We start from the raw sequence: 17376 nt of genomic DNA on the forward strand, positions 1-17376 counted from the left end.
ATAATACATTTGAACAAAATACATTGTAAGCATGGTTTAAGCAGCTGCGTCAATGCGATTTTTTTGTTGAACTTTTGTGCATGTTGTCGTGAAGTTCAGTCCTCGTCACGTGCTTCCTCTTCCGCTTACTCCCACTCTGCGTGTTTTCAGAGTGTCCAGTTACAAACTCACTCAAGGAAAACATTTACATATATTCCAAACAACATTTTCTTTCCAGGTATACGGTCAAGTAGTACCCCCACTTTTTTTCTTTTTTTTTTTTTTTTTTGTCTTTTGTTGGGCTGTCTGCTTTTTTAGCAATGATATCCCCCTGGTTCATTCCTGTGGTCCCCATCGGAGTCATAATCTTCTTCATCCATGTGGTCCCCCTCGGAGTCATAATCTTCGTCATCCCTGTGGTCTCCGTCGGAGTCTGCCACTCTTTTCATGTGATGTCTTTCTGACAGCATAGTAACCGCGCTAATCATTGCAAGCTGAAGGACTTCTGCCTTGTTTTTATCCTGTTTCTTCTGTTTTTCTTTCATCTCGTTTTCGACGTCCTCTGCATGAATTGCATGTTTGATGATTTCTGCCGGATCAGCGGTTCTGTAGCCAATGAGAGATTGTTTCACACGTTTAGAGAGTTTGTCATGCATGTTGCTTATTAGCTGGCTGGCCAGGAATGCTTTTGCAAACGGGTCGTTGGGGTTTTTCCCTCCCCCGTTGGTCAAAATGGATTCCTCCAGGCGGTGGCGGAACTGACTGATCGTTTCATCTTTGCCCTGCTTACAGTTCTGCACTTCAGTCAGATTTAATATCGTTGGGAAGAGTGTCATAACCTTCTCACACACTGCATCCACAGCAGTCATGTATCTGCGATTGTCCTCAAATTGTACAAGGACAGGCCTCTCATTTTGATACATTTGGGCGACATCTAGGACTGCTTGCATTTTCGAAGGTTCCATATTCTTGGCACAGATGTCAAGTACCTCTTTCATTGTAGGTCTGTATGTACGGCAAAAGGCCTTCAGTTCTTTAGTCCAGCGGCATCCTCCCACTTCAGTAGGCGTTTTCAGTGTAGCTGCGTATTGGCCTATGTCGTCTGGAGACCACAGGCGTTGTACCATCATTACATCGCCGTACGGATTGGCTACTTCTATCATGGGGCACTGTATGTCAGCCAGCAGTATGTTGTCCCCATCCTCCTGGTCCATCCATGGGTCAGAATAAAGTCCATTTGGGGTGGGGACCCCGCCCGGCAGGCGACAGTACTCTGATGCACCCTGTGTACGTCTCGCTGTCCCAGGCCCTCTTCTGTGTGGCGGTGTGCTGCCCTGGGTGATGGTGGCACTGCTGCGATGAGGCGTTGTCGCCCTATGTTGGCCAGGGGTGGACAGATGCATAGATGGGAGCAAGGTCTGTGGTTTTCGAGATCTTGGCTGTGTCGTGCCCGCATCGCCACTGTTGGCCAGCTCTGGGCCAGAGATGCCAGTGCAGGATGGAGCTTCTTTCAATAGGCCCAGTGCAGCAGAAACCAGGATCGTCGTTGGAGTAGTCAGGCTTGTAGTAACATTCTCCAGGCTCAGCGCAGCGGACACCAGAATTGGAGTAGACGCCTGTAGACCCCGACTGGCTTGCATGGGGGACTGCTGTGAGGGAGACAAAAAAGAATTCTGAGGAGCCAGTGGTCTGTCCTCTTCCCTCAAAGAATATTCAGGGGGAGCAAGTAGCTGGCTCTCTTCCCACAAAGAATCAAAGTTTGGTAGTTGTCTCATATCACTTTCTCGTTGTCTAAATTGTGCTTCCTCCATCCACAGTGAAAATACCTTTTTGTGGCGGTCACATTTGTCAAGTTTATGTGTCTTTACTGATTTTTTCTTTCTCAGTTTCTTCTCCGCTTCTTTTAGCAGTCGCTCTAAGGCAAGCAATCTTATTATACTCAAAGAGCCTTGTTCCGGAAAGCCCATGCGTTTCCACTCATCAATGCAGCATAGCGCTTCTGTACCATATTTTTCAAACATGTCTTGCATAACCGAAGACCATCTCTCTTTGTTCTCTGTGGCCGAAGGGGCACTTTTTTTATTCCCCATATTGAAATACTGTCAGCTTAAATGCAACACGGTATTGTTGTCTTGCTTGACGTTCTTTTCTTTACTTAAAGCAAGCACTGTATCTTTATGTCATTCTGTGACGACAACAAATTGTATGTTGTATTGTAACAGTTAAACAAGTTGTCTTTGTGCTTTCAACTTAACTTTCTTTGCAAGCACCTTTCTTTATGTTGTTTCAACAAGGTTCTTTGGCTTGACTTACCTGGCAAGCACGGTTCTTTGTGCTGCAGCTGACTTAATGCAAACAAGGTGTCTTTATGTTTTACAATCTTGACGTTAATTCAAGGTCTCTTTTCTTTTCTTTTTTTTTTTTTTTTTTTTCAAAATATGAGAATTAGCACTTCAATTGTCTGTATAAATGCTTTACAATACATACAGAGATCTAGTCTATTTAATCTGGAAGGTTCTCACCGTTTCAGTGTAGCCACAGGTTTTTTTTTAATCCAGGCGTTGAAACTCCATAGATGCAGACTCTTCTGTAGATCTGTCCTTTGGAGCCGTTTCGTTGAGATCTGTCCTTTTGGAGCTGTTTATCTTCCGGAGTTTCAGACGACACAGGACCCCACTTCTCGACACCAAACTGATATGGCAGAATTTCTGACACTAAACGCATGAGGCATCAACTTCCCTTTGTAGACCTTTATTTAACGTGCACTCAGTATACACGGATGCTTCTTCCTGGCTCGCAGGCCGCTCTCCCAAGTAACATGATCATACAATCACAGAGGTACACTTTATATACATTCTTAGTCCCACCCACCAGGTGGAGCAGAAAGAGAGAGGGAAGGACCATTTGTTTACACACAAAGGAATGGGGGGGGGGGGGGGGGGCAGGTGAGAAGGGGCTTCCACAAGGTGGACCCAGGGGCAGGACGTAGAAGTCAACACAAGCCCGTGACCAGACACAGGATGGGGGGGGGGGGGGGGGGTGGGACGGAACAGATGAGAAGGGAAGGGGGGGGAACTTGCTCTCCCACCATGGACAGGAAGAGACGGGGGTTGTGAGGTGGAGGTGTGGAGAGGATCACAGATCACAGCATGGTTCAGTGTTCCAAGGCCCGTCTAGACTAATTTAGTGTATTCAATTAGCTTCAAATGAGCTTTGATGATGGAAATTCCTCGTCAAGGGTTTTATGAGTCAGACCTAAGACAGCCGGCTTAGCTAGCATGTGCATTTTAAATGAATTGTTGTCATGCAGTTTAACTGGATTTGGAAAGACAAAAAAGTGAACCTGTATCGAGCCATACATTTGTGTCACTGTTCACTTCACTGTATCACATGAATCATAGGCTGCACTGCAGCAAGGGACAAATAATGAATTAGAATTAGAATCATAACTCCATTATAACTCCATTCTGGCAAAGCCTTCAGCTGAGTTGCAAGTGTTTGTGCAGAATTGAGCCTTAAATCAGCTAGGTTACGTAAAGGAAAAATGAATTGCTTTTGCCCAGTATACTTAAATATTCACACATCATATTTTCATTGTTTCGTCAGGTAATGCCATTAATGTCCTCTAAACTCACAGCACAATAATATATCTCGTTGTATTTCCACTGATGGCAATTAAAGTGGACTTTTCAAATTAGTTATCAAAATAGGCGTTACAGTACGTTTACAGTCTACTGTACTTTATTCCTTTCTACTATGCACTAGCAGATTGACACACAATGACTGATTCAATTGCAGTCTCTAATTCAGTAGCCAACTGAATGTAATGTCAAAATCAAACTGAAAGGATGTTTTTTGCCTAGTGATGATGATCATCAGATGGGTTTAACTGAAGATACTTGGTACTAAGAGGCAAAAGAATATCGGAAAACGTTATCCATTGACTGAAAATAATTCCAAACAAATGACTGTGTCTTGCCAGTGTTTTAACATGACTCACATGACTGTCATCAAACTAAGCTAGTATGGCCTGAGGTGCATAGGCTATCCTACTCACGAAAACAACCAGAAGCAATTATATTTTACTGTCCTGGCTCTTGTCCATTTCTAGTCCCATAGCAATTTAAACCAAGTTATTCCCCATTGGATCACAAGTAATCTACATAACTGGAACTAGAAGAAGAATAGCTCTTTATTTTAGCTATTCAATAATAAAAACTTTAAATAATGTTTTTCAAAATGTAGCATTGTTGGAAGCGATTTGCAAATTGTTGGCAAACTAGAGCATTGACTTGGAGATGGTTTGTAACATATACCAGGCCAATTGCCAATAGGTGAAAGAGCCCAGGAGCGCTTGAATGAGATGACATGAATTTTCTCTGGTCCAGCCCACGTGATGCGAGTAACACACTCAAAGGAATGCCAGTGTAGTGAGGGGTTTCCTTGTATTCCTGATAAGGTTCTTTAGTGCGATTGAAAAAGCAAACTCAGCAACACAAATTGTACTGCCTCCAAGCTACAGACAAGCTACAAATACTGTCCTCATCACTGAAAAACACACACAAGTGCCTGAAATACAAGAAATACAAGTCAGCCCATACTGCATATCGTCTCCACAACGTTTACTTTTCAGACTTTTCAAATTCAAATGCTCAAAGCGCGTCGCTTGATGCCGTGGTTCAAGCTTGTACATGTACATCTGCTACTTTTGTGTGACGTTCTATGATCAAGTAGGGCAATATTTTACAAAAAAACCCTCAAAAAGTTAAAATATGGCGATAAGAGCCTGATATGTTTCAATTCAGTTTATAAACGTTAAACTGTCTAATTACATTTTGTGTGGTAGATATTGAGTAGTAGGTAGTGCTGGGTTCAGGAAGAGATCCTACCTCACACACCAGCTTCCACAAATAATTATGTAATCTCCTGTTTTGCTGTGAGGCAGATAAGTTAGCAACCAGCGCTGTTATTTTTAACTTCGCGTCTTCCTATCCTATCTCGCCGTTGATTGTTTCCCACAACGTCTCATCTGCAACTGATCCAACTATAAAACAGGAAATAAGTTGGAGCATTCCACTGTGCTATTAAAAAAAAAGAAAAGTGGACGATATCGTGAGGAGGAAAAGAACATGCAGGTGGGAGAACGGAGGAGGGAACAGAACATCTTTCATTACGCAGTAATCAATAATTGATGTGTGGAGCTGAATTAAAAGGCTCTGATGTTGCAGCAATAGCTCCTTTTCTCTCACCTCTCTCTCTCCCTCTGCACCTTTCGGTGACTCATAGGAAGAAGGCAGGGCATGAGAACTCTCCCGTGGGTCAGCTTTCCCATCCCTCAGGTTACAGCATTAAATATTCACCCTGTACCTTTTGCATAATTTACCTTGTCAACATTACTGGGGATTGTGGGGAAATAACTGGGAGACATTTTGGAGAGACTTGAGGGGTTGAGACATTACTTTACAGAGGTCTCTTTGATGATGCAAGTTTTGTTTCTGGGTTTTCTGCTGTAATGCAAGAACGATGCAAAAGTATCCAACTTTAAAGCAAGTGTTAGGAGGTTTAAAATAGTGTTGTTTAGGGTTGTGTGTCGACAACGACATACAATGTCATCATCTCCTGTGTGTCATTGACAAGTTGTGTAGAAAACGGTGACTACATCTCATAGCTTGTCTGTGTTTGCTTTGTTTTTAGCATAATGAGCAAATAGGTTGCTTGGGATTCTGTATTTGCATTGGTTCCCCCTAACATTAAGCTGCTTCACTATTCTTTGTAACTATATACATGTAGCAGACTATCAGTACATCGAACATCTTCCACTTTTTAATTGGTGGCACCTGTAATTTAGGTGTACCCATACTGCACATGCACGCACGCACGCACGCACATGCACAAACACACCTGCTAAATGTAAGGTGCACTGGTGCGACCAAGAGGGCCTGACCATGTGTCCTCTTTTTGGGTATTCAGAATGTGGTCATCCTGAGCCGACTAGTAGACTGTTTTGTATCCGTTCTAGACCAGATCTACAAACCGCAAAGTTCAGTCTGATAAACAGGATAATGCCATTCTCCATCACAATGTTTTGTTGTTCTTAATGTCAAATTTGAGCAGACAATGCTCCCAACCTTAGCTTTGTCTGTTCTTTTTCATATCAGAACTAAGGAGCAGAACTAAGCAACAGGAGGACAAGTCATAGCAATAGACTGTTTTGCTGTTTTGCTGAACTGTACTTACAGTAAACAAAATGAACTGTGAATCAATCTAATGGATGCCTTGGATGGAAATCTGCTAAATAGTTGGACTATTTACTAGCTAGACATGTTCTATCAAATTCTAAACAGCAAACAAATACATTTGCTGGTGGTTTTTGGTCCCACAGTATAAATGGTCTTCCTCGTCATGTGATCTCTGCAGAAATTCCAGAGTGGCTACCAAAGCTCCGGCGCACATGGCGGCCTTTTTCTAACAGATGTTTTTCGTTTGTGCTGCTGCACTCTCTGGGTTTCTGAGGCATGGAGCCAGCGAGGTGATTCCTGAAGCGAAAGCCTTTCCTTGTTTCGGTGAATGGATAAAAAAGGGGCTCTGTATTGAAAATAAACATATCTCGAGTCAAGTACCATTTTCCAGAAATTCCTATTATTACACTATAAACGTACACAGAACTTCGGCATGATTTATAGCACACATACTCTACTCTAAGCCTGTAGCATTCGGAATGCAGAAGAGAAGGAAGAATGTGCATTGGGCCCGATCCAATGTGCCTTGTGTGCACGCATGACTCACAATAGCAAGCTGACATTGGTTATTGTCCTGCTCCTTTGGATGTTTATCTGTTGGCAGTGGGACGTGATCCGCTATTGGCGCTTGTTAACAACTACTATCAGCACAGAAATAACACCACCAGCCTCTATGGATGTTTGGCTAACGTTTTCATCAAGAGTGACGGACGTGCAATGAAGCCAAGTGCAAAAAATAAGAGAGAATTCATATGGACATTATTGAATTTACGATGTCACATAGGCCTGCTCCCTTCATTTAAATGTTGTTTCTGGACCACAGCATTCCATTCAAAGGTGTCAACATGTTTAATTATTTTGGAGAAGTGAGGACACTCGAGAAGGTAGTGCAGTGGTTCTCAAACCAAACCAATCTATATTTCTCAAAAGAAATAGCAGATGTACAAGCTTGCAGCGTGGCAAAAGTGGCAGTAGATCTACTATTTTTGAATAGCAAAACATTATGGCTACATTAGCTACTCTTCCCCCCCCCCCCCCCCCCCACACACACACTTTGAGAACCAAATGCTGCAGTGAGTTTAAATCTAATTCATATATTTTTCAATCACGTGTCAAAGCGAGAGAAAAAAGGAGGTCACATATTGGCATTATAGACAATGAATGGCAAAGGTGCGTGGCGTGCCTCCCGGATTTCATGCCCCACTTAACCATGGCTGGGCCGGTGCCTGTGCCAGCCAGAAGCATGGATTAGACATTAGCATTCTGTGTGGTCACCCCACCCCACCCATGCCCTCCTCCATTCCCCCACCTACCTGACCTTATTAAACTCACCCTGTTGATCAGAGGTCGTATCAAATGAAGGGTGTGTGTTTGTTACCGCGGGGCACACGGTTCTCATGTTATTGTTTACCGGCCTGGGCCTGAAACCATGCGAGTGTCACGCAAAACAGTAGATGATGTGGACTGTCTGTGCTGTACATTTTTTTATGATTAAAAAATGTATTGCTTTTTCAAAACTAGACAAGAAAATAATGTACATTAATAACACGTCCAATCCATGTGCTGGACTACATGTGTGAAACCTTTGACATTCTGAATTATGCTAAATGTTGCTAGAGTAGGGGGACAGGGACCCCTTTGCCGAGGGGCAGATGAAGCAGAAGGACCCCTACTTCATTATTGTATCAAATTATGTCAGATTAAAAAGATTGATAAGATTGAGTTGTTGGATAGCACAATCAATTTCACAACACTGAGGATACAGTAGCATCAGTGTTTGTGTGTATTTTATGACATTTAAACACTTAAACCCATAAACTTGACCCTTGGCTCTGCACTTGTTCCGTCTTTCCCCCTTGACACCAAAAAACACCAAAACCTATAACACAATGATTTGGCAGTCCAGTCCCCTTTAGTAACTCTGAGGACCCCCCCCCCATAGGGGTCCCGGGCACCCTGTTGAAGACCCATGGGCTAGCTAGTAAGTAAGTAGAGGATTCTCTCATTCTCTCCCTCTCTCCATCCCTCCCCCACTCTGCTGTCGAAAGCCAGCACTTTGCTAGAGCTTGGCAGCTCTGCTTTGAACTGAAGCTGGGGAGTTATGTAATTGTGAACACAGTAAGCTGAAGTCGAAGACCTGAATGCACATCTCCCTATTTCATATCATCCACCCCCTCACCCCATAGCAGCAACAGTTGCTGCTAGAAAGAATAACAAATCCACAGAGGCCAATAGTTTGCGTACCATCTAGCTCTGGTCCATAGCTCTAATGCGTTGCATTTAGAAATGAAACGCATTAGAGCTATGGACCAGATCTAGCGTACCATCTATGAAGATGCCATGTTTCTATACCAGTTCAGTGTCATCATTGCAACAAGCCTTCTCTTCTCAAGGATGCAAGTGCAGCTGTTCACCTCATTCACTAGTGCAGCATCAAGAATAAGACTAGTAAAGCTGCATTTATTTGAATGGCACACACACACACACACACACACACACACACAGAGAGACTACATAGATAGGTGTGTGTGTGTGTGTGTGTGTGTGTGTGTGTGTGTGTGTGTGTGTGTGTGTGTGTGTGTGTGTGTGTGTGTGTGTGTCCTCAGGTGTCCATCCATCCATGCACAGTTGCACACTGTTATTAAATATTCCCAAGCAACATCGTAACATCAACATCATCTCATCAACAACCTGCCAAATTAATTTCTCAAATAAATAACAGGCTATTGTCGCGTTTGCATAGTCTAGTTGTTCAGCAGATGATGATTAGTCTCTCATAACCTTCCCTTGGATCAAGACTATCATGGATGCATGTTATCGGGTCTGACTTTTACTTTCGTATCATGCAAATGTCAAAAATCGAGTCTATAGTCTATCATCAGGGATGTATGTGTGTTTGGTGCATTAATACCACCAGTAGTAAGTACAGTCTTTGAGGGCATATTGGAATTATCGTTGCAGAAGAGTGGTGCAAGTAGCCTAATGTTGTGGCCTTTCCTTACCTCCTCCAGAACGTTGACCGTGTTTCTGCAGCTCTGCAGTCGGGTGGTGAAGCTGGACGTAGTTGGAGAATTGTAATCCTCTGTCGTTTCCGACAGAAACTCGGACACCGATATTTGATCCGGCATCCTTTCAGCGGGTAGCGGGGGAATGAATAAGCCCAAAAAAGCGGGGTGGCGAGGTAAATGAGCTTTAAAAAGCCAAAACCATATGGAAAAAAGGGTTGGGAATAGCTGAAAATAACGTTGACTTGGAGCGCGCCGAATGGGACTACGGGTTATTCGTTATTAAACTGCATACAAAGTATAGGCAATGGCATGACAAAAGACGCAACAATGTATCTCTTCTCCCATTGACTCTTCTTCTCAAATGACTTCACTGTGTCCCCGAGGGACACGGGGAGAAGGGGAAAAAGGAATGCGCGAATTCTACGCACACTTTATGCGTATAACATTCCTTTTTAAAACGAAATGCATGCCCCCCCAACCCAAAACCTTGAACGCCACTTCGCGCTTCAATAGCTGAATGTCCGAGGAGGCAAGAAAAAAAAGGAGAAAAAAAAAGAAAACAGCAACGCAAAGAATAGCGGATGCCCTGGTTATGTTTTACAGATGTTGTCTGTCGTCCAAAAGCCCTCCACAATTTACCAGTCGTTGTCTATCGGTTATAATAACCCATCGTCCGCTTGGATTGTCTTCAAATGCTGCGAAGGAATTCGTCCTTCCCTCTTTTTTTATTATCGCAGTTTGTCGTTTTTAATGCATAACGAACGCTACCTCTGACATTCACAGCCCCTCTCTCTCTCTCTCCCTCTCTCTCGCTAGCGGTCTCTCTCTCTCTCTCACCCACCTCGTTGGATGACGGGGGACGACAACAAGGAAGAGTTCTGCGCATGCTTGATCAACTGCAGAAAGGTACTGGATCCATCCCATAGCCCGAAATGGTGGTGCTCAAACTCTGATTGGCTAGCTAGATGGTGGTTGTCAAGGAGACAGCATTGTCCATATTTATAATAACACAACTTGATGTTACAGTAATTACATTCTCAGCTGTAGCTCCCTCTTGTTTGACAGTATGCCTCGTTTTATTTATGGGAGACCTTCGAGCTATGGGACCTGCAGGGCTACACAGTACACACTGCAGATGCTGCGTCAAGTTCAATTAGATACGTTACAGTTACACCGGAAATTGATTAATTCCGCCGTCAAAATAAAATGTTACCTACCTTCAAAATGAAAACTAACTAGCAAAGATTACATTTACTCTATTAAGGAAAACAAGAGATAAAAAAATGGTGTCCCTTTATTATTAGATATTTGTAAAGTACTGAATTGTAAAGCACTGTAAAGCAGTTGACTATTTGTTTTTGTTTGTTTTATTACAAATCTATGTCAAACTTCCTCTGGTGGGGTCAATGCTATTTAGTAAATAATTATTAGTAAACTAATACAAAAGACTGTGCAGTTGGCAATTGCATTGAGCTGAATTCTGAATTGTGTTTACTTTGATTATAATATCATAACTGCTTCACACTTTGCAAAGACATGCTATACTTTAATATAAGTGGAGCCAGGGAAATAATGTAACATCTTTTGTTGTGTCCCCAATGCATTTAGAGTCCCTTATAGTATTATGTTCTTAAAGGGATATTTCACTCAATGTTTCTATCGATTACTCTTCCCATGGACTATGGAGACACAAAGGAGACTGTCTGCAGACTCTGCACAGGGAACCACTGCTGGACTGCATGATTATCAAATTATTGGCTTGACAAAAACAAAAAAATCCCCTTTGCACGCATCGAGATTTAACATTATCAAGATGTATTTCTACAAAGAGGTTATGAATGTTGTGATATATGATTGTATACAATATGTTGGTAGATGCGCACTGTGACAGTATTTATAAAAATATGTATGGTACGTTCTGTAACTCGCATATACTATTTATCATTCGCTTTGATTGATGGATCCCCATCACACCAATGTGAAGGTGTGTAGGTGTGTGTTAGAATCAGGATCAGAGAAGGACAACTGTCCTCTGTCCCAGTCCAGTTGGACTCTGATCCTCCAGGGTTCCTGATTCAGTGAGAGATCAGTCACCTTAACCCCTGATGATGAGGATAAGCTTGTAGAACGCTTATAGAACCATATACACCAGTATCCACTCCCTATGTGTCCCTTCCTCTGGTGTGGCTCTACACACACGCCTACTTCCCAGTCATTATTGTCTCCAACCTCAACATCCCAGCTGTGAGACCTTGAGTTAAAGACCTCAGGATCCATGACATGGACATAGTAGTCAAACCTCTCTGGATTGTCAGGAAGCTGCTGTTTCTTTTCTACACGTCTCACACACTGGTCAGATCATCAGACAGCATGAAACATGGATGTGCATTGTTGGGGTCCAGGATCACAGGAGTGTAGGAGACAAAGTCCTTCATCTTGTCCCAGACTCTGAAGGTCAGGTTCTTCAGGTGTTTGGCCTCGTTTACCAGTGCTCCTGACACTGGCGGCGGTATGTGGTCCTGCAGGCAGGGTGAGCTGGACTCCCTCCATCGTAGTCTTGTAGTTCTGGAGGAATGAGACTTGGTCGTCAGCTCTCAGCTGGTCCTCAGCAGCTTGGATTGCATTGGAGAGGGTTTCCATTTCTCTGCTCAGACCCTCAATCATCTCCTTTATCTCCTTACTCTTCTGAGCCTCTTCCTCCCGCAGAGCAGCAATTCTGGCCTCCTCATCCTCCTGTAGAAACCGACGAAGATTATCAAACTGTTCTTTAATCTCTGTGTTCCTGGACTGAACCTTGATGTGATTTTGTGTTTTGCCATAATCTGTTTTAACTTCATCATATACCTTCAGTTTATCCTTTAAAGCTTCAGTCATTCCTGGATCTTCTGTTTGCAACATCCAGACGCTTCGTCCACGGGTAAGAACTATTTTTTAATCGAGACACACGACACACACCGGCTGTTCGTCGTCCAGACAGAAGAGCTTGAGCTTCTCACTGTGTGCCACAGGACAGCCTGACGGGATGTTTAAATATGTCATGACACACAGGACAGGTCAGCTCCTCTTCCTGTCCAGTCAAACGGGAAGCCATTTTGTCTGCCGATCCCTGGAATGTTTGAGGCTCTTACACAAGAGGAATGCTAGAAGACCCAAATAAATAAAATAAATAAACACAAGTATTAATAGTTATAATAGTAGCAGTAGTAGTGGTTGATAGTGGTTGTAGTACTATTCATAGTAATTTATTTAAGAGTTTTAGTACTTTTTGTTAGGTGAAACCGTTACCTGACCTATATCCTCTCATTTATAATCTGTTTGGTATTACCTCAGTGGAGAATGGAGATTGTAGCAGATATCAGCCTGTCAGTCTGCCAGGTTGTTCAAATGATTCGTCCGTCTAATAATTGATCTATTTATTGATTGATTTGCTTCTCGGTTTTTCTTTTGTGTCATAGTCTCTGACGAGTGAATCTCATTCTCACAAATGAACTGTCTGAGATGACTAAACAGGGAAATTAACTTTGATTCATTTTCTGCTGACAAGAATGACACGAATAAGCGTGGCAGCAGCCAGCAGGCCTATACAGTTTTCTGGGAGTTTGTTCCAGATATGTGGTGCATAAACCTAATGTTGCTTCTCCACGTTTATTCGTGGTTGTAGGAACAGAAAGCAGACCTTTTCCAGATTACCTTGAGAGATCTGGATTGATGGTTCATGATATTGTACATGATCGGAAATGTAGTTTGGCCATAAACCATATAAATCTTTATAAACCAACAGTTTTTTAATCAATTCTTTGACACAGGGATCCAGTGTAAGGATGTAAGAACTGGAGTGATGTGCTCCACTTTTTTGGGATTAGTAAAGAGTCGAGCAGCAGCGTTCTGAATCAACTGCAGTCACTTGATGGATGTTCAAAACCTGCAAAGGCACAGTTACAGTAGTCAAGTCTACTGAAGATGAATGCATGGAAAGGTTTTTCTACATCCTGCTGAGAGAAATCGGTGATAGTATAGGCTGACTTTGTGATTGTGCAATGTGGCTGTTTGAAAATGTACTAGACCAGTGCCCGGCTATAGAGCACCAAGTCTGTAACGATGGAAGTTGGAGATCCATGCCCCACCCGGCTATGCAATACCCGTTGTATCCGTGTCAGAGTTGTTCCACCCATCTGTCTGTCCCTTTTATGCTCATATATGGAGATTTCTGGATATGGAGTGTCAGGCTGCACAACAGTGAGACTTGGTGATGTGTTAGACTGCACAACAGTGAGACTTGGTGGTGTTTTAGGCTGCGCAACAGTGACACTTGGTGATGAAAATATGTTACTTCCGAGCTCAGACCCAGGCAGGGGCACAGGAACACAGCTAGGGACACACATTGCTGTCTATAGGAGTGGATAGCACCTCTCAAAAATAATTGTGATTCCGCATGCATTTGTATATCAGTGTGGACTGGACAAACACAGACAACACAAATTCACAATCCATATTTTCCTTTGCTAAACCAGCTCAACTGAATTCCATCCCATCGACCAAAATGACTGAAGAGCCCATGGTTTCCTTCAATATTTAGGCTACCATTCTACAGTCTTAAATTCAGATCAATCCATGCCTCCAGATGTGTCACACCGACGGCAATCCTGAACTTTTTCTGCTTCTAAGCCTCATTTCAAAACCCCACATTAACACGTTCCTTACATTGGTAACATTCTTTCATATAGTCTAGGCTACTGACTGCTCTAATCCACTAGTCTGCTATTTCACTTCCTACTCAGACATGAAGGCAGTACACATGGAATAAAGCTAAATAAAATCTCACGATTATTAATCAAGTTTAATCTATGATTTGTGAAACAACTGCATGCACGCACACACACATTACCAAACTTAAACTATGGTTTATATACGGAAAACGTTAAAGATAACAAAATAATGCATAATATTCTATGTAAAAACCTAACAAGAAATTAGATGAACTTGAACACATAGTCTACTTAACTCCCCTGAGCCCCCAACTTTAAACCAATCCAGTAACTTTGATTGGTGCAGCTTGATTGATTGATTGAAAACAATATTTTACAATATGTAGAATGGGTACATTTCAAACGAGTCAATACAAACACTGCTACTTTGTGGACGAAACCATGAAAAGCACAAGACTTGTAAACTTACATCAGGGTCCACATGGATCAGATTGTAAATGTCATAATTTATTTATTTCACTGCAGACAGTCTAAAATCATCCTTAACCCTTGACTAAAATCTAGTTTTATTTGATGGCCTTCCTGTTCTGCTATTTGGCCTTTGTGCCAATTAGTATTAGTGGCATTGCTCCTAAAATTACGAAATTCCAGGCCTAGTTTATTTCTGTTTTTTTTGTTCAACTCCAGCAGAGCGGTGGTTTAGTCACTTTAGTGTACGGATTTGTATTTTTTTTAAGCCCCCGTCTATTCGGAATCATAAGCAAATGGCGTCATCTTGTGGCCATTGACTTTTCTTGCCTATAGTGTTTTTCGGTTCTAGTCTTTAATAAAAATCTACCAATTTGAACTACATTATTTTAGGATAATTTAATCCGTTGCTGTTGTCAGCTTTGACAGACAGATAATATTATAATCATCATGGATAATAATAATGGTGAACTCGCCGGAAATGTCGCCACAGCACAGGCCCTTGACGTGCGTCACCCCCGTCACCGCCGTTCGAGGACCAGTGTTGCCATGTCGGTTTATTATGCGCGACACACACACACACACACACACACACGCACGCACGCACGCACACACACACACACACACACACACACACACACACACACACACACACACACACACACACACACACACACACACACACACACACACACACACACACACACACACACTCACTCACTCACTCACTCACTCACTCACTCACTCACTCACTCACTCACTCACTCACACACACACACACTACAAGCTCACATCACATCTCGATGCTCATGTGGTGGCCTTTAGCCTCAGATGGTTTGATTGATTGGTTGATTGGTTGATTGATTGATTGATTGATTGATTGGTTGATTGATTGATTGATTGATTGATAATTTTATTTCACAGTATGCAGAATTGCACATTTCAAACGAAAGTCAATACAAAAAACTATTACTTTGTGGACAATCCATGATTAAGCATTACACTTATTTACAACAGGGTCCACCATTTTCAATTCATCAGAACATTTAGATACATATACATTTCTATTAAAAAACAGAAAATCATCAGTTTTGGTGCCCAGTTGTCCCTAGTGCCCAGATGGTTTTGGTGCCCAGTTGTATCTAGTGCCAAGATGGTTTTGGTGCCCAGTTGTATCTAGTGCCCAGATGGTTTTGGTGCCCAGTTGTATATAGTGCCTGGTGCCAAGTGCCAACCTGACCCCTTAGCCACTTCTTTTGGGTTTGTTTTAACACACCTGCTTGCTTATCTCTCTCTCACAGAATCTGGCAACATTGGTTAGGAGGAGGAGGACCTAGCTTGCTACTATGGCTCCATGTTGAGTTGGTGGTGAGGAGCATGATTGCAGGCAAAGAGGTGATCATGTTTAGCTTCTTTATAAAACATTGATTTGAATTAACTGTAATTAAGACGCGACACGCAGTTAACAAAGTAATATGGATATGAATTAATCATAAAATTCTCTCATAACAGTCTTCCAGTTCCAAACTTCTTGTTCCCGAATAATCCCGACTATTATTGGAGTGTCGCGTACAGCTGTCCGAAGATTCAGAATCATGGCTGAGGGCTCCTCAGGTACTGTAATGTTGTTACTAAGATTATAATATTGAATTGAAAAATATAATTATCGACGCACTTGGACGTCTGGGACTGGGACTGGGAGGGACGGTGACACGTACGTTTCCCATGTTGAAAATTTCGTTGAGCTACACAGTTTTAACTTGGCTTAACTTTCTTACAAAACAAAATATTCTCCAAAACAACATGAGCTAACATACTTGACCATTACAGGACATTGTAACTTGGAGAACCTTGTGGAGAACGGGTTGTAAATTGTCTCCATATGTGACAGCAGGTGAACTGACTGCATGTTGGCTATTGGCAAAACAACATTATAACGTGTCAGGCTCACTAGCTAGCAAGCTAACCTGTTACCATGTTCCTGTGTGTGCTTGCTAATGACTGCTAGCATGATAGCATCACATCACATCAGTGTTAATTTTGTTAAAAGACTAAGATTTTGATATTTAAAGACTAAACTATTTCAGATAACTAAAACTAAATGGTGTTATTCAAAAGACTAAATCATAATGTGCTAATCATAATTAGGTTAACACTTAATAATAAGACTAAAATACTACGATTTAGATATTTAGTCGACTGATGACTAAAATAGGACTACAACTAAATGGTATGTTATTCAAAAGACTAAGACAAAATCAGAATTTGCTGTCAAAATTTACACTGGCTTATGTTTTTCATAATTTCACCTAAAAGTGAATGGACTTTTTTCAAAGGAGCATTTTGGTTTAAAAAACAAATTTCAGACTGATTTAGTTTTCACACATGAAAACTTGAAAAGGTTTAACCGTTCGCGTGTGAGATTTATTTTATAGTCTCCCAGTAATAAAACAGAGCACACAGTGTTTTACAAACTGCTTTTGTGGCACAGTGGTTCCAAGGTTTCTAAATTTTTCTTTTTGTTACATTTTACAGACGGGTCTTCTAGATAAGGTTACAGTTATTTTTGTTGCAAAAATGCAGAGGGAGAGGTAGCGCCCAGGATCACAGCTTAGTCATTCCATGGCAACAAAAAATGTAATATGTAATATACTAATAATGCAAGAGGCTCAACTGAATTCAGGATGTAAATCCAATAGGCTTTGCTTTTTAGAAGTTGGTTGATGATGTCTCCTCTCCTGTTGATAAGAGAGACCCCTTTTTCAATTCCCCAGAATTTTAAGGTGCAAGAGAGCCAAGATTAGCATTGACAATCATGACGTGCTATTGTCCATATTTTCCATATTTATGTCCAGCCTTTGGTGTTTCTGTGAACACAAACATTGAAGACAAAAAAGTTAAGTGAAGACGCCAAAAGTGATTGGCCGGAATGACATTTGTGATTATTTGATCGGCTTAGCACGGAATGTGATGTAT

General features: G+C 41.9%; 1 protein-coding gene across 4 annotated transcripts in view; it reads right to left on the reverse strand.

The window, feature by feature from the left end:
• Nucleotides 1-10047, reverse strand: part of asap1b (ArfGAP with SH3 domain, ankyrin repeat and PH domain 1b) — an 82038-nt gene extending 71991 nt beyond the window's left edge. For all 4 annotated transcript variants that reach the window (XM_080794053.1, XM_080794051.1, XM_080794052.1 and 1 more), the window contains exon 1: nucleotides 9221-10047. In XM_080794053.1, the coding sequence (XP_080650179.1) occupies nucleotides 9221-9346 (126 nt within the window). In that variant the 5' untranslated portion in view covers nucleotides 9347-10047. The remainder of the gene's footprint in view (nucleotides 1-9220) is intronic.
• Between the last annotated feature and the right edge of the window lie 7329 nt (nucleotides 10048-17376).

This window comes from Protomyctophum bolini (genome assembly GCF_963924005.1).
Source record: "Protomyctophum bolini genome assembly, chromosome: 21".
In the NCBI taxonomy this organism is placed as follows: Eukaryota; Metazoa; Chordata; class Actinopteri; order Myctophiformes; family Myctophidae; genus Protomyctophum; species Protomyctophum bolini.